Source organism: Salmo salar, chromosome 05 (genome assembly GCF_965601325.2).
Source record: "Salmo salar chromosome 05, fSalSal1, whole genome shotgun sequence".
In the NCBI taxonomy this organism is placed as follows: domain Eukaryota; kingdom Metazoa; phylum Chordata; class Actinopteri; order Salmoniformes; family Salmonidae; genus Salmo; species Salmo salar.
The window spans coordinates 74,421,945-74,440,605 of NC_138295.1; the positions used below are offsets into that span (position 1 = coordinate 74,421,945).

General features: G+C 44.4%; 1 protein-coding gene across 1 annotated transcript in view; it reads right to left on the reverse strand.

The window, feature by feature from the left end:
- LOC106605741 (uncharacterized) overlaps positions 1-12,963 on the reverse strand; it is a 67,226-nt gene extending 54,263 nt beyond the window's left edge. The window contains exons 1-2 of the mRNA XM_082974947.1: positions 12,652-12,963; positions 7,907-8,113 (exon numbers count right to left, since the gene is read on the reverse strand). Of these exons, the coding sequence (XP_082831073.1) occupies positions 7,907-8,113; positions 12,652-12,936 (492 nt within the window). The 5' untranslated portion in view covers positions 12,937-12,963. The remainder of the gene's footprint in view (positions 1-7,906; positions 8,114-12,651) is intronic.
- Between the last annotated feature and the right edge of the window lie 5,698 nt (positions 12,964-18,661).

Here is an 18,661-nt window from a genome sequence, read left to right on the forward strand (position 1 = left end):
TCCGGAGTTTAGAGAGCAGTTAAAGAGAGCAGCCCATCTCTACAAAAAACTACAACTCCCATGACTATCCTGTGTGTTCAGGGTGAGGAGGCATACTGGGGGTTGAAGTTTTCATGGGACGGCTGCAGTGGTAGTGTTACAGCAGGCTAAAACACAGAAGATGATTGTTGAGTGAAGTCTCCAATGACCGCTGGAACTAGTCTTTTCCACAGATTTGGATTACATTTAGATGAGTGTGTGTGTGTGTGTGTGTGTGTGTGTGTGTGTGTGTGTGTGTGTGTGTGTGTGTGTGTGTGTGTGTGTGTGTGTGTGTGTGTGTGTGTGTGTGTGTGTGTGTGTGTGTGTGTGCGTGTGTGTGTGTGTGTGTGTGTGTGTGTTGGTCTTCAAAGGAAGCTCATCAAAGAGGTTTGAATGCATTCCTCAGGAGTAAAACAGTTATTTGTAAAAACAAATGTATTGGTGTTGTTTTTTCTAGCTACTAGGCAGGATGCATGTCTGAAACGTTTTAATTTACACACATACACTGTAAATAATCTCTCTCTCTCTCTCTCTCTCCCTCTCTCTCTTTCTCTCTTTCTCTCAATTCAAAAAGCTTTATTGGCATGGGAAACATATGTTTACATTGCCAAATCAAGTGAAAAAGATAATAAACAAAAGTGAAAAAAACGTTATAAAATGAACAGTTAACATTACACTCACAGAAGTTTCAGAGGAATAATGACATTTCGTATGCCATATTATGGTTATATACAGTACAGTGCAAATAGTTAAAGTACAAAAGGGAAAAATAAATCAACATGAATATGGGTTGTACTATATGTTCTCTCTCTCTCTCTCTCTCTCTCTCTCTCTCTCCCATCCACACACACACACACTTAGAGTGTTGACACATCAGAAGGACAGCTGTAGTAACAGCCCAGTTTGGTGCCATTTACAGATAAAACACAGCAGTGTCTCAGGATGTCTGACTCCGCTTCTTATAGCACACTGTCCCCAACACCAACCCCTATACCCCAACCCCTACACCCCAACCCTTATACCCCAACATCAACTCTATACCCCAACCCCTACACCCCAACCCTTATACCCCAACATCAACTCTATACCCCAACCACTATACCCCAACCTTATACCCCAACTCCTATACCCCAACCCCTATACCCCAACATCAATCCTATACCCCAACCACTATACTCCAACCTTATACCCCAACCCCTATGCCCAAACCCCTATACCTCAACCCCTATACCCCAACCCTTATACCCCAACATCAACTCTATACCCCAACCACTATACCCCAACCTTATACCCCAACTACTTTATCCAAACCCCTATACCCCAACCACTATACCCCAACACCAACACTATACCCCAACCCCTATACCCCAAACTTACACCCCAATATCAAACCTATACACCAACCACTATACCCCAACATCAACCACTATACCCCAAACACTATACCCCAACCACTATACCCCAACACCAATCCTATACTCCAACCACTATACCCCAACCCCTATACCCCAACACCAACCCTACACCTAAACCACTATACCCCAACACCAACCCGAAACCCCAACCACTATACCCCAACACCAACCCTATACCCAAACCACTATACCCCAACACCAGCCCTATACCCCAACCACTATACCCCAACACCAACCCTATACCCCAACCACTGTACCCCAACACCAACCCTATACCTCAACCACTATACCCCAACACCAACCCTATACCCCAACCACTATACCCCAACACCAACACCAAACCTATACCCCAACCCCTATACCCCAACCACTATACCCCAACACCAACCCAATTACGACAACCCCTATACCCCAACACCAACCCAATTACCCCAACCCCTATACTCCAACATCAACCCCTATACCCCAACCCATATACCCCAACCCTATACCCCAACCCCTATACCCCAACCCCTATACACCAAACCTATACCCCAACCCCTTACCCCAACACTTATACCCCAACATCAACCCTATACCCCAACCCCTATACCCCAACCACTATACCCCAACACCAACCCTATACCCCAACCTTATACCCCAACCCCTATACCCCAACCACTATACCCAAACCCCTATACCTCAACCACTATACCCCAACAACAACCCTATACCCCAATCCCTATACCCAACACCAACGCTATACCCAAACCACTATACCCCAACACCAACCCTATACCCCAACCACTATACCCCAACATCAACCACTATACCCCAAACACTATACCCCAACCACTATACCCCAACACCAACCCTATACTCCAACCACTATACCCCAACCCCTATACCCCAACACCAACCCTATACCCCAACCACTATACCCCAACACCAACCTGATACCCCAACCACTATACCCCAACACCAACCCTATACCCAAACCACTATACCCCAACACCAAACCTTTACCCCAACTCTATACCCCAACCACTATACCCCAACCCAATTACGACAACCCCTATACCCCAACACCAACCCAATTACCCCAACCCCTATACCCCAACCCCAACCCTATACCCCAATACCCCAACACCAACCGTATACCTCAACACAAACACCAACCCTATACATCAACCTAACCCCAACCCCTATATCCATACCCAACTCTTAGAAGAAAGGGTTCTTCGGCTGACCCCATAGAATAACCCTTTTTGGTTCCAGGTAGAAATATTTTTGGTATATACACCAAACCTATACCCCAACCCCTTACCCCAACACCAACCACTATACCCCAACCCCTATACCCCAACCACTATACCCCAACACCAACCCTATACCCCAACAATTATACCCCTATACCCCAACCGCTATACCCCAGCTGGGGCAGCAGGGTAGCCTACTGGTTAGAGCGTTGGGCTAGTAACCGAAAGGTTGCAAGTTTGAATCCCCGAGCTGACAAGGTACACATCTGTTGTTCTGCCCCTAAACAAGGCAGTTAACTCACTGTTCCTAGGCCGTCATTGAAAATAAGAATTTGTTCTTAACTGACTTGCCTTGTTAAACAAAGGTAAAAAAACAACAACCCTATATCCAAACACCAACCCTATATCACTACACCAACCCTATACCTCAACCCCTATACCCCAACACCAACCATATACCCCAATACCCCAACACCAACCGTATACCTCAACACAAACACCAACCCTATACCTCAACCTAACCCCAACCCCTATATCCATACCCAACTCTTAGAAGAAAGGGTTCTTTGGCTGACCCCATAGAATAACCCTTTTTGGTTCCAGGTAGAAATATTTTTGGTTCCAGGTAGAACTCTTTTGGGTTCCCTCTGAGGAAAGGGTTCTACATTGAACTCAAAAGGGTTCTACCTGGAACCAAAAGGGTTCTTCAAAGTGTTCTCCAATGGGGACTGCTGAAAACCCCTTATAGGTTCTAGATAGCACCTTTTTTTCTGAGAGTGTATACTCCAACACCAACCCAACCCCTATTCCCCAACCCATCCCCCACACCCATACCTAATCCCTATCCTAGCCCAGACCCCCGTCCGTCCTCCAGCAGCTACCAATCAGGATTCTGAGCATTCCTCATCCCCGTATCCATCCCAGGATTATGGTCAATTCTCAGTCACTTCAAGAGATAAATTGAAATACAGTTCTGGAATATTGTTCAAGTACTTCATGAATTGACTGAATTGAAATTGATTATTTAACCTCCCCATCCATCCAGTTCTAACCAGTCTAAATGAGAGATGGAGGGGGGAGAGAGATGGGGGAGAGAGAGATGGAGGGGAGAGAGAGATGGGGGAGAGAGAGATGGAGGGGAGAGAGAGATGGAGGGGAGAGAAAGATGGAGGGGAGAAAGAGATGGTGGGGAGAAAGAGATGGGGAGAGAGAGATGGAGGGGAGAGAGAGATGGAGGGGAGATAAATATGTGGGTAGAGAGTTATGAGGGAGAGAGAGATGGAGGGGAGAGAGTGATGGAGGGGAGAGTGAGATGGAGGGGAGAGAGAGATATGTAGGAAGAGAGATGGAGGGAAGAGAGAGATGGAGGGGAGATAGAGATGGAGGGGAGAGAGAGAAAGAGAGAGAGAAAGAGAGATAGCGAGAGAGAGAGAGAGAGAGAGAGAGAGAGAGAGAGAGAGAGAGAGAGAGAGAGAGAGAGAGAGAGAGAGATGGGGGACACGGGTATAAGGTCTGTGAAGCTTGCTGAGTGAGACCAGGTGGCAGGATCATCCACTTAATCCTACCAGAGATTTCTCACTCTAACCCTGATTCTATCACTCTCTCTCTCTCTAACCCTGAATCTCTCTCTACAACCCTGAATCTCTCTTTCTAACCCTGAATCTTTCTCTCTCTAACTCTGAATCTCTTTCTCTCTCTAACCCTGAATCTCTCTCTACAACCCTGAATCTCTCTTTCTAACCCTGAATCTTTCTCTCTCTAACTCTGAATCTCTCTTTCTAACCCTGGATCTCTCTCTCTAACCCTGAATCTCTCTCTACAACCCTGAATCTCTCTCTCTAACCCTGAATCTTTCTCACTCTAACCCTGAATCTCTTTCTCTCTCTAACCCTGAATCTCTCAATACAACCCTGAATCTCTTTCTCTCTCTAACCCTGAATCTCTCTTTCTAACCCTGAATCTCTCTCTACAACCCTGAATCTCTCTTTCTAACCCTGAATCTCTCTCTACAACCCTGAATCTCTCTCTCTAACCCTGAATCTCTTTCTCTCTCTAACCCTGAATCTCTCTCTATAACCCTGAATCTCTCTTTCTACCCTGAATCTCTCTCTACAACCCCGAATCTCACTCTCTAACCCTGAATCTTTCTCTCTCTAACCCTGAATCTCTCTCCAACCCTGGATCTCTCTTTCACAACCTTGAATCTCTCTCTCAAACCCTGAATCTCTCTCTATAACCCTGAATCTCTTTCTTTATCTAACCCTGAATCTCTCTCTCCAACCCTGAATCTCTCTCTATAACCCTGAATCTCTCTCTCTAACCCTGCATCTCTCTCTATAACCCTGAATCTCTTTCTTTATCTAACCCTGAATCTCTCTCTCTTACCCTGGATCTCTCTCAAACCCTGAATCTCTCTCTCTAACCCTGCATCTCTCTCTCTAACCCTGAATCTCTCTCTCTAACCCTGAATCTCTCTCTACAACCCTGAATCAAATCAAATTCAAATCAAATGTATTTATATAGCCCTTCTTACATCAGCTGATATCTCAAAGTGCTGCACAGAAACCCAGCCTAAAACCCCAAACAGCAAGCAATGCAGGTGTAGAAGCATGAATCTCTCTTTCTAACCCTGAATCTTTCTCTCTAACCCTGAATATCTTTCTCTCTCTAACCCTAAATCTCTCTCTACAACCGTGAATCTCTCTTTCTAACCCTGAATCTTTCTCTCTAACCCTGAATATCTTTCTCTCTCTAACCCTAAATCGCTCTCTACAACCGTGAATCTCTCTTTCTAACCCTGAATCTTTCTCTCTCTAACCCTGCATCTTTCTCTCTAACCCTGAATCTCTCTCTATAACCCTGAATCTCTCTCTCTCTCTCTCTCTATAACCCTTGATCTCTCTCTATAACCCTGAATCTCTCTCTCTCTATATAACCCTTGATCTCTCTCTATAACCCTGAATCTTTTTATCTCTAATCCTGAATCTCTTTCTAAACCTGAATCTCTCTTTCTAACCCTGAATCTCTCTATAACCCAGAATCTCTCTCTATAACCCTGAATCTCTCTTTCTAACCCTGAATCTCTCTCTACAACCCTGAATCTCTCTCTCTAACCCTGAATCTCTTTCTCTCTCTAACCCTGAATCTCTCTCTACAACCCTGAATCTCTCTCTATAACCCTGAATCTCTCTCTCTCTAACCCTGAATCTCTTTCTCTCTCTAACCCTGAATCTCTCTCTATAACCCTGAATCTCTCTTTCTACCCTGAATCTCTCTCTACAACCCCGAATCTGACTCTCTAACCCTGAATCTTTCTCACTCTAACCCTGAATCTCTCTCTAACCCTGGATCTCTCTTTCACAACCTTGAATCTCTCTCTCAAACCCTGAATCTCTCTCTATAACCCTGAATCTCTCTCTCAAACCCTGAATCTCTCTCTATAACCCTGAATCTCTTTCTTTATCTAACCCCGAATCTCTCTCTCTTACCCTGGATCTCTCTCAAACCCTGAATCTCTCTCTCTAACCCTGCATCTCTCTCTCTAACCCTGAATCTCTCTCTCTAACCCTGATTCTCTCTCTACAACCCTGAATCAAATCAAATTCAAATCAAATGTATTTATATAGCCCTTCTTACATCAGCTGATATCTCAAAGTGCTGCACAGAAACCCAGCCTAAAACCCCAAACAGCAAGCAATGCAGGTGTAGAAGCATGAATCTCTCTTTCTAACCCTGAATCTTTCTCTCTAACCCTGAATATCTTTCTCTCTCTAACCCTAAATCGCTCTCTACAACCGTGAATCTCTCTTTCTAACCCTGAATCTTTCTCTCTCTAACCCTGAATCTCTTTCTCTCTAACCCTGAATCTCTCTTTCAAACCCTGAATCTCTCTTTCTAACCCTGAATCTCTCTATATAACCCTGAATCTCTCTCTATAACCCTGAATCTCTTTCTGTAACCCTGAATCTCTCTCTACAACCCTGAATCTCTCTCTATAACCCTGAATCTCTCTCTCTCTCTCTCTATAACCCTTGATCTCTCTCTATAACCCTGAATCTCTCTCTCTCTCTATAACCCTTGATCTCTCTCTCTATATATAACCCTTGATCTCTCTCTATAACCCTGAATCTTTTTATCTCTAATCCTGAATCTCTTTCTAAACCTGAATCTCTCTTTCTAACCCTGAATCTCTCTATAACCCTGAATCTCTCTCTCTCTAACCCTGAATCTCTCTTTCTAACCCTGAATCTCTCTCTATAACCCTGAATCTCTTACTCTCTCTAACCCTGAATCTCTCTCTCTAACCCTGAATCTCTCTTTCTAACCCTGAATCTCTCTCTATAACCCTGAATCTCTTACTCTCTCTAACTCTGAATCTCTTTCTCTAACCCTGAATCTCTTTCTGTAACCCTGAATCTCTCTCTCTAACTCTGAATCTCTCTTTCTAACCCTGAATCTCTCTCTATAAACCTGAATCTCTTTTTCTCTCTAACCCTGAATCTCTCTCTCTTACCCTGGATCTCTTGCTCAAACCCTGGATCTCTCTCTATAACCCTGGATCTCTCTCTATAACCCTGGATCTCTCTCTATAACCCTGAATCTCTCTCTATAACCCTGAATCTCTCTTTCTAACCCTGAATCTCTCTCTCTCTAACCCTGAATCTCTCTCTCTAAACCTGAATCTCTCTCTCTAACCCTGAATCTCTCTCTCTAACCCTGCATCTCTCTCTCTCTCTCTCTAACCCTGGATCTCTCTCTCTCTAACCCTGCATCTCTCTCTCTCTCTCTCTAACCCTGCATCTCTCTCTCTCTCTCTCTAACCCTGGATCTCTCACTCTCTCTTTCTCTCTCTTACCCTGAATCTCTCTCTCTCTCTCAGTACCATCATCTCGCTCCCCCCTTTTCTCTCAAACCTCACTCTCTCTCCCCCTTTTCTCTCTACCCCCAACAGTTTCTCTCACTTCCTACCCTTGACTCCCTCTATTTCTGTACCACCCACTTCTTGCTGTCTACAATGCTCTGACTGGGCTGAAACAGTGAATGACTGACCTCAATCCTCAAAAGTTCACGCAGGCTCGCACACACAAACACACATTCTCTTCTCACGTCTATACTTGTAGCTTCCTCCCCACCCCTGCTCACCATCCTACAGTCATGATGGGTCTCTCTCTATCTCTCTCTCTCTCTCTCTCTCTCTCTCTCTCTCTCTCTCTCATCCCTCCCCCACATCCATACCTGTTGCATCCTCCCCAGCCCTGCTCCTCCTCCTACAGCCACTATGGGTAGTCCAGTCTGGGCAGAGACAAACTCTAACATGGGGGCCAGGGGTCCCCAGGCGGTGGGTGGTGGCCTCTCCTCCTCGTAGACCAGGCCCTGTAGGGGCCTCGCTGCCAGCAGGTCACACAGCTGGGACAGCAGAGTCTTAGGACTACTGTCATTCACCTGAAGAGGAAGTCATGACAGGGGTAGGTCAGCTTGCATTACACACGGACTACAACATGATCTGAGGACTACAGGCATTCACCTACAGAGGACACATGAACACATGGTAACAACAATACATATTTAGAGAAAGACTTTGTGAAACTTTTTGTGAGAAAGCAGATAAACAACAGTAAGGGACAGTACAGTGTCTTACCACTACTATCAACGAGAGAGAAATGAAAGAGAGTGATAGAACAGAAAACAGAGACAGACAGGTGTACAGATGGACTACTGTCATTCATCTGGACACGGAGCCATGATGAGTAAGGTTACGTTACAATGTATGGTGAACACATTGGCGGTGTTGATTATACCCATACTAGCGTACTACATACTTAAACTCCATGCTATTCACTCACCGTTGCATTCTATTTTGCATGTACCGTTTAGTAAAAAGTATGCGGTATGCCACAGCTGGAACTCAGTAGCGGCTCCTGATTGGCTGAGTAGGTGGGGCGGGGTAGAGTGTGGGTGGATTTTTTCCAAATTCAACAGACATGCATTACATTAACCAGCCTGATAATAGTTCATTTCCAATTCGATTCATTTCTCTAAACTCTGAATTGGAATGGAGTTATAGGCCTACTCAGGCTGGTTATAGGAAGACTATCACATTAGACCTACACCGTAGTGGACCATATAGCTCATCTATCCTGTTTAAAAAGGACTGAAGACAGAAACAGATTTGGTTCCGTTTCAACATAGTTATTAGTGAAACCAAAGTGTTGTAGCATATAATAATGAAATCAAACAGCCTAGTAGTGCACCCAAACGTTTAAAATGTTCAAATCAAAGGCCTATTGCACATAAAAATGTGGACAATCGGGTGCATGCAAATTCAGAACTGCTGGACAGCAACATAATAAACTAAAGTACTGATCATTGAGAACGAGATGAAGGCCTGATCCATTAATTAAATCATTAAATAGGTAGACTAGCCTACAACACTAAAACAATCCATATGTTCAAATCAAAAGGCCTGATTAATATGGCATCAATAACGCAGCCACATCCCAAGTCCCTGGTGCCTACACATTCACAAATCAAAAGATGGTTTAGTAGTTAAAAGCTCTTACGAAGGCCAAGAGAACAAGAAACACTTTTCAATGAGAAAACAGAAATGCACTTTGGGAAAAAAAAGGGGGGAAAAAAAGACTTGATGCAATGCTCGTGATCATTTTAAGGAGAACAAAAATGACTTATCTTACATTTAAACACCACCGCAGAAGCTTCGGGCATCTTCCCAATGAAGTAGCCTAGTGTGGTTGTTTGGCTACTTGAAGAGAACTAGGGCCTATTAATCGCAGCCCTCCTCTTCCAGTGCATTGTTGGAAAAGTGTGCAGAGAATTCTAGTAGATGAAGAGCCGAAATGAGTATAACATCCTGGCATTTAAACCATACTCAATTTTCAAATGTTGCATACTATTAAACGTTTTATTTTCAAATACTTGATTGAGCTGTTTCCCGCTATATGTTGATTTCTGTTGCACATCCCCATTTCTAATTGATCAGCTGTTAAAGGTGAAATGAGTATGACATCCGGGCATTTAAAGTATACTCGATATTCGAAATGTCGCACACTATTAAACTGAATTTCTTCACATACTCAAACGGCCTGCTATTTAGGATGCAAGTCTGGGTATTCAGACACCACCAGTGTGTGAAATCACAAAAACACACACAAAGAGTAGAAGGATAAGACACAGGAAGCAGGGAAACAGACAGACAGGGTCTGAGGCCTGAAGTGTCCCTCTCTTACCTGGGGTGAAGTAATGACAAGGCTACCGGTTACATAGAGTTTAATGACAAGGCTATCGGTTACATAGAGTTTAATGACAAGGCTACCAGTTACATAGAGTTTAATGACAAGGCTATCAGTTAGATAGAGTTTAATGGCAAGGCTATCGGTTAGATAGAGTTTAAGGACAAGGCTATCGGTTACATAGAGTTTAATGACAAGGCTATCGGTTACATTGAGTTTAATGACAAGGCTATCGGTTACATAGAGTTTAATGACAAGGCTATCGGTTACATTGAGTTTAATGACAAGGCTATCGGTTAGATAGAGTTTAATGACAAGGCTATCGGTTACATAGAGTTTAATGACAAGGCTATCGGTTACATAGAGTTTAATGACAAGGCTATCGGTTACATAGAGTTTAATGACAAGGCTATCAGTTACATAGAGTTTAATGACAAGGCTATCAGTTAGATAGAGTTTAATGGCAAGGCTATCGGTTAGATAGAGTTTAATGACAAGGCTATCGGTTACATAGAGTTTAATGACAAGGCTATCGGTTACATTGAGTTTAATGACAAGGCTATCGGTTATATAGAGTTTAATGACAAGGCTTTTTTCACATACTCAAACGGCCTGCTATTTAGGATGCAAGTCTGGGTATTCAGACACCGCCAGTGTGTGAAATCACAAAAACACACACAAAGAGTAGAAGGATAAGACACAGGAAGCAGGGAAACAGACAGACAGGGTCTGAGGCCTGAAGTGTCCCTCTCTTACCTGGGGTGAAGTAATGACAAGGCTACCGGTTACATAGAGTTTAATGACAAGGCTATCGGTTACACAGAGTTTAATGACAAGGCTATCAGTTAGATAGAGTTTAATGACAAGGCTATCAGTTAGATAGAGTTTAATGACAAGGCTATCGGTTACATAGAGTTTAATGACAAGGCTATCGGTTACATAGAGTTTAATGACAAGGCTATCGGTTAGATAGAGTTTAATGACAAGGCTATCGGTTACATAGAGTTTAATGAAAAGGCTATCGGTTAGATAGAGTTTAATGACAAGGCTATCGGTTACATAGAGTTTAATGACAAGGCTATCGGTTACATAGAGTTTAATGACAAGGCTATCGGTTACATAGAGTTTAATGACAAGGCTATCGGTTAAATAGAGTTTAATGACAAGGCTATCAGTTAGATAGAGTTTAATGACAAGGCTATCAGTTAGATAGAGTTTAATGACAAGGCTATCGGTTACATAGAGTTTAATGACAAGGCTATCGGTTACATTGAGTTTAATGACAAGGCTATCGGTTATATAGAGTTTAATGACAAGGCTTTTTTCACATACTCAAACGGCCTGCTATTTAGGATGCAAGTCTGGGTATTCAGACACCGCCAGTGTGTGAAATCACAAAAACACACACAAAGAGTAGAAGGATAAGACACAGGAAGCAGGGAAACAGACAGACAGGGTCTGAGGCCTGAAGTGTCCCTCTCTTACCTGGGGTGAAGTAATGACAAGGCTACCGGTTACATAGAGTTTAATGACAAGGCTATCGGTTACACAGAGTTTAATGACAAGGCTATCAGTTAGATAGAGTTTAATGACAAGGCTATCAGTTAGATAGAGTTTAATGGCAAGGCTATCGGTTACATAGAGTTTAATGACAAGGCTATCGGTTAGATAGAGTTTAATGACAAGGCTATCGGTTACATAGAGTTTAATGACAAGGCTATCGGTTACATAGAGTTTAATGACAAGGCTATCGGTTACATAGAGTTTAATGACAAGGCTATCGGTTAGATAGAGTTTAATGACAAGGCTACCAGTTACATAGAGTTTAATGACAAGGCTATCGGTTATATAGAGTTTAATGACAAGGCTATCGGTTACATAGAGTTTAATGACAAGGCTATCAGTTATATAGAGTTTAATGACAAGGCTATCGGTTAGATAAAGTTTAATGACAAGGCTATCGGTTAGATAGAGTTTAATGACAAGGCTATCGGTTACATAGAGTTTAATGACAAGGCTATCGGTTACATAGAGTTTAATGACAAGGCTATCGGTTAAATAGAGTTTAATGACAAGGCTATCGGTTACATAGAGTTTAATGACAAGGCTATCAGTTAGATAGAGTTTAATGACAAGGCTATCGGTTACATAGAGTTTAATGACAAGGCTATCGGTTAGATAGAGTTTAATGACAAGGCTATCGGTTACATAGAGTTTAATGACAAGGCTATCAGTTAGATAGAGTTCATGCAATGGTAGAAGAGCAGGTGAATTAAGGAAACACTTTCAGTTACTCTTATTTAGACACAACAGCAACAGCATGACGTCTCTTCACCTTAATACAGGTTAGCACTGTGGCTCCTATAGTCCTAGATCTATAGTACTGACAGTATGACATAGAGTTGGCTATATAACATGTGTCTCAGATAAGGATTGGGCCCTAGATGAATGTAATCCATTATTCCATTACTATGATGACTCTAAACCCTAAACAAGCCAGCTCTGACCCTTGAATCCCTCACTGTCTTCCTTCCTATTCCACCCTCACTGTGTTCCCTGGACCCCCCCACCACCACCACACCACCCCTACATTTTCCCCTTATAATAATCATAATACATGGTACTTATATTTGGCCCAACCCATTAGCGTCAGGTTAAGGTTCAGGCTGTAATGAATGGATCCATTATCCCCATTACTACTATTACCCCCAGAACAGCACAGTCTTGTCTCACCTGGAGCCAGATGACGTTAGCAGAGCCCCACTGGGTGATCACGCTCTCCCCCAGGGAGCTGTGTGCCCGGCCAAACCCAGGGTAGAGCACCCTTCCCCCGGGCCCGGCCGCCGCCTCTACCTGCACGCTGGCCCCCGCGTGGATCACAGCGATGTTGAAGTTCATTATAGTCCCCGGGTCTCTCTCCCGCTCCCGGGGGCGGAGCAAGAGGTGTGGGGAGGGCGTGACCGGTCCTGCCCACTCCGCCAGGGCCAATAGGAGAGAGAGGGTGGGTATGGCGACCATTGCAATAGATCAACCAACCGTGGAGGGGGGAGGGGGCGGAGGGGGGGGGGGGGGGGGGGGGCAAAGCTGTAAAGCGCACTGAGAGAGGGTGCCTATGAGAGAGAAAGAGACAGAGAGAGAGAACGAGAGAGACAGAGAGACAGAGAGAGAACGAGAGAGACAGAACAAGAGCGAGAAAGAGAGAGAGAGAGAAAGAAAGAGAGGAGTTTAGAAGACTAAGATGTTCTTGCAACATTCTCCCAGAATTGTAAGTTTGTTCACATCAGGAATGGCCTACACAGAGGGTGCAAAGCAAAGAGACCGAGAGGGATGGAGAAAGACGGGGGAGGGAGAACGAGAGGGAGAGGAGGAGAGAGAGAGTGTAATGGATTCTGAATCCAATCATGGGGTAATATAAGTTAGCTTTTGCTGGAGCAATACTGGAACAGCAATACGGTATAGAGAAGGGGAACAAACAATGGAGAGAGAAAGATGAGGAAAAGATGGAGGGTGGGGGCAGAGGGAGAGGGAAGATGAAATAGGTGCTATTTAGGCTACAGGCTGAGAAGAAACAATATGAGCAAGAAGGGAAATAGAAAGGAGGAAGGGAGGGGAGGGAGGGAGGGAGGGAGGGAGGGGAGGGAGGGAGGGAGGGAGGGAGAGTGTAAATAGCAGACAGAGACAAAGATAGGGGTGGAGGTGGTTATTGTACTGCATGAATGATAACAACAATTAAGATCACTGCAAAACACGCACACACACACACGCGCGCATGCGCACACACACATACGCACACACACACGCCACACACACACACACACACACACACACACACACACACACACACACACACACACACACACACACACACACACACACACACACACACACACACACACACACACACAGAGAGAGAGCTATAGGGGTTAATGCAGTCTACACACAATGATATACACAAACAATCACGCAAGAAGATAATGATTGCATGAGAGATAGCAAATAATTTTCAATTTACTTTCTGTGCCAACCTCCCTCCCTTCCCCTCTCTGCTTCAACCTCCCCCTCACTTCTCTCTCTCACCCCATCACCTCCTCTCTCTCTCTCGCTCTCTTTCTCTCTCTCTCACTCAGTTTTTCATGAATTCAGGTGCTAACACAATTTCTTTGATTAACAGGGCTTGCTGACATGATATTCTCCCTTTCTCCCTTTCTCTCTCCATATCCTCCCTTTCTCTCCCTCCATCCCATCCCTTTCTCTCCCTCCATCCCCTCCCTTTCTCTCCCTCCATCCCCTCTCTTTCGCTCCCTCCATCCCCTCCCTTTCTCTCCCTCCGTTTCACAGTCTGCCTGTTCTTTGACCCTGACGAGTCCTTTGGAACAAATAGGGAAGGTGAAAAAAAGAGGAGAAGAGGAAGGGACTGGAGGAATGAAAGACAGACAGAGAAAGAAAGAGAGAGAGAGAGACGGGTAGAAATGCCGTCTGTTGATAGAAGGTAAATAGAGGGAACTGGGGTGAGTGAGAGGAGGACGGGTAGAGGAGAGGAAACAGGGGACTAAAGAGGGAATGAAGGGGGGAGAGGAGCGGAGGGATAAAATATGGGGGAGAGCAGGAAAGAGAGAAATATTGATTACCATGATGTGTATACGTGTTTGGCCTAAACAAGCACACTGTCAAATCTGAGGTCTTGACTGACAGGGGTGTGTGTGTGTGTGTGTGTGTGTGTGTGTGTGTGTGTGTGTGTGTGTGTGTGTGTGTGTGTGTGTGTGTGTGTGTGTGTGTGTGTGTGTGTGTGTGTGTGTGTGTGTGTGTGTGTGTGTGATACATGGTGTGCAAGCACATGTGTGTGTAAGAGAGAGATCAAATCAAATCAAATGTGATTAGTCACATCGCCGAATACAACAATACAGTGAAATGCTTACTTACAAGCCCCTTACCAACAACGCAGTTTAAAAAGAATAAGAAATAAATGTAACAATTAGTTAAAGAGCAGCAGAAAAATAACAATAGTGAGACTATATACAGGGGGTACCGGTACAGAGTCAATGTGCGGGGGCACCGGTTAGTCGAGGTAATATGTACATGTAGTGACTATGCATAGATAATAACAGAGAGATGCAGCAGTGTAAAAGAAAGGGGGGGCAATGCAAATAGTCTGGGTAGCCATTTTATTACATTTTCAGAAGTCTTATGGCTTGCGGGTAGAAGCTGTTTAGAAGCCTCTGGACCTAGACTTGGCGCTCCGGTACCTCTTGCCGTGCTGTAGCAGAGAGAACAGTCTAAGACCTGGTTGGCTGGAGTCTTTGACAGTTTTTAGGGCCTTCTTCTAACAACGCCTAGAGGTCCTGGATGGCAGGCAGCTTGGCCCCAGTGCTGTACTGGGCCGTATGCACTACCCTCTGTAGTGCCTTGCGGTCGGAGGCCGAGCAGTTGCCATACCAGGCAGTGATGCAACCAGTCAGGATGCTCTCGATGGTGCAGCTGTAGAACTTTTTGAGGATCTGAGGACCCATGCCAAATCTTTTCAGTCTCCTGAGGGGGAATAGGTTTTGTCGTGCCCTCTTCACTACTGTCTTGGTGTGCTTGGACCATGTTAGTTTGTTGGTGATGTAGACACCAAGGAACTTGAAGCTCTCAACCTGCTCCTCTACAGCCCCGTCGATGAGAATGGAGGCGTGCTTGGTCCTCCTTTTCCTGTAGTCCACAATCATCTCCTTTGTCTTGATCACGTTGAGGGAGAGGTTGTTGTCCTGGCACCACACGGCCAGGTCTCTGACCTCCTCCATATAGGGTGTCTCATCGTTGTCGGTGTTCAGGCCTACCACTGTTGTGTCATCGGTAAACTTAATGATGGTGTTGGAGTCATGCCTGGCCGTTTAGTCATGAGTGAACAGGGAGTACAGCAGGGGACTGAGCCCGCACCCCTGAGGGGCCCCTGTGTTGAGGAGCAGTGTGGCAAATGTGTTGTTACCTACTCTTACCACCTGGGGGCGGCTCGTCAGGAAGTCCAGGATCCAGTTGCAGAGGCAGGTGTTTAGTCCCAGGGTCCTTAGCTTAGTGATGAGCTTTGAGGGCACTATAGTGGTGAATGCTGAGCTGTAGTCAATGAATAGTATTCTCACATAGGTGTTCCTTTTGTCCAGGTGGGAAAGGGCAGTGTGGAGTGCAATAGAGATTGTATCATCTGTGGATCTGTTAGGGCGGTACGCAAATTGGAGTGGGTGTAGGGTTTCTGGGATAATGGTGTTGATGTGAGCCATGACCAGATGAGAGAGATGAGATGAGAGATGAGAGAGATGAGATGAGAGAGATGAGATGAGAGATGAGATGAGAGAGATGAGAGATGAGAGATGAGAGAGATGAGCGAGATGAGATGAGAGATGAGAGAGATGAGATGAGAGATGAGAGAGATGAGATGAGAGATGAAAGATGAGATGAGAGAGATGAGATGAGAGATGAGAGAGATGAGATGAGAGATGAGATGAGAGAGATGAGAGATGAGATGAGAGATGAGAGATGAGAGATGAGAGAGATGAGATGAGAGATGAAAGATGAGATGAGAGAGATGAGATGAGAGATGAGAGAGATGAGATGAGAGATGAGATGAGAGAGATGAGAGATGAGATGAGAGATGAGATGAGCGATGAGATGAGAGATGAGAGAGATGAGATGAGAGAGAGAGATGAGATGAGAGATGAGAGAGATGAGATGAGAGATATGAGATTAGATGAGAGATGAGAGATGAGAGAGATGAGATGAGAGATGAGATGAGAGAGATGAGATGAGAGATGAGATGAGAGATGAGATGAGATGAGAGAGATGAGATGAGAGATGAGATGAAAGATGAGAGAGATGAGATGAGAGAGATGAGATGAGAGATGAGAGAGATGAGAGATGAGATGAGATGAGAGATGAGATGAGAGATGAGAGATGAGAGAGAATGAAAGAGTGGTTGTGAACGACTAACCGTCATTTCTTTTTTTGGTGGGGGGTTATTAAACAACTAATTGACTGACATCAGTTCAATCACTGTAGATAGAAATCTAATAATTCACGAGAGAAATCTGAGAAATCAAGTCAAGAACTATGTGGGACGCTGGGCTGAAGGGAGTTGTAGTTTTCATTAAGCAAATATTCAATCTAGTTCAGCCAGAAACGTGGTAATTAACCTCAATGACCATAATCCATTGAGCCAGTTTTTTACGGCTCAGAGACGGATCAGAGAGGAAGAGGCGGACTGAGAGGTTTTACTCTCTCCAAAAGCTGTCCAAAATAAGCCCTATGCCTTTCTATGGCCTTATTTTGGTCCTAAGCTTGTCGTCTGCCTTCCCACTTTTGGGACAACGACTCTCATTGTTAGGGCATAGACATGAGCATCTCGTCATTGTATATAGATCTCTGGTACACTTTAACACCTGCTACGTTAGGTTAGATACACACCACAGGAGGCTGCAAACCATGTGTTTGATATATATGATACCATTCCACCTATTCCGCTCCAGTCAATACCACAAGCCCGTTCTCCCCAATTAATGTACCACCAGCCTCCTGTGGTACACACAGTCCACATAGACCGCATGAGAGAGGAATGTACACCTATTTTTCTATTGATGTCTACGTTATGTGGACCTGACAGAGACAATGGAATATTTTCAATGTTTTGGCAATTTAATGTTTACTATTTTGGGCTTTGGGATTTCCATTAAAAAGCTCTAAAATCATTGTAACGTCATTATTTCATAATACATTTCATGTTTTAAAAAATTATCAAAACCGAAATCGAAAACCGTGATTATTTCTTAATAATCGAACCGAAACCGAACCAACCTCAAAAAGCACAAATTGCTCAGCACTAATGAAGAGAGAGGGAGGAAGATGGAGGGAGAGAGACATGGAGAGAGACTGTCCTAGTCAGAGAAAGAGGGAGAGAGACTGTCCTAGTCAGAGAGAGAGGGAGAGAGACTGTCCTAGTCAGAGAGAGAGGGAGAGAGACTGTCCTAGTCAGAGAGAGAGGGAGAGAGACTGTCCTAGTCAGAGAGAGAGGGAGAGAGACTGTCCTAGTCAGAGAGAGAGGGAGAGAGACTGTCCTAGTCAGAGAGAGAGGGAGAGGGTAATAGAAAAAGAGAGGAACCGTGCTGTGTGTGTGACAGAGAGAGGGATAGGGATGGGAAGAGAGATGGAGAGAGGGAGACAGAGGGAGAGAGAGAGAGAGACGCAGAAGGAGAGAAGTGGGTATACTGTAGATCACATATCACTACTTGGCCAAGACATATTCTACAGTGCTGAGCCTTTAGCCATTACTGTTAGGCCTGTCATCATAATTCATTCCACTAAGGTGTTTATGCTCTGCTCTGCTGCTATTCCTATAGCCTACACTATTCCTCTAGTGCACCTAGTGTCCTTGCTTGTAGAGGGTACTCAATGTACTACTCTATATGTTGATTAGGTTGTTGTAGTGTACTGATAGAAAGATACACTACTGTGTAGTCTAAGTCTGCTTCACTGTAAGTTTGGTCAATATTTCACAGAGTAGCAGTAGTGTACCGTCTATCTGGCGCCAATGCTTGTAGTTTGGGAATTTAGGACCAGGTTTCTGTTAATCACTGTAAATCTCTGTATAAATTAAATGTGTTATTTGATTATCTGTAAAGTAGCGAGCTCAATTCAGAGAAATACACCCCAGATTCCATGTCTTCTCCTAGACTACCAGCATAGTACAGTTTACAATGGGAAAAATCCGTTCCTGTCT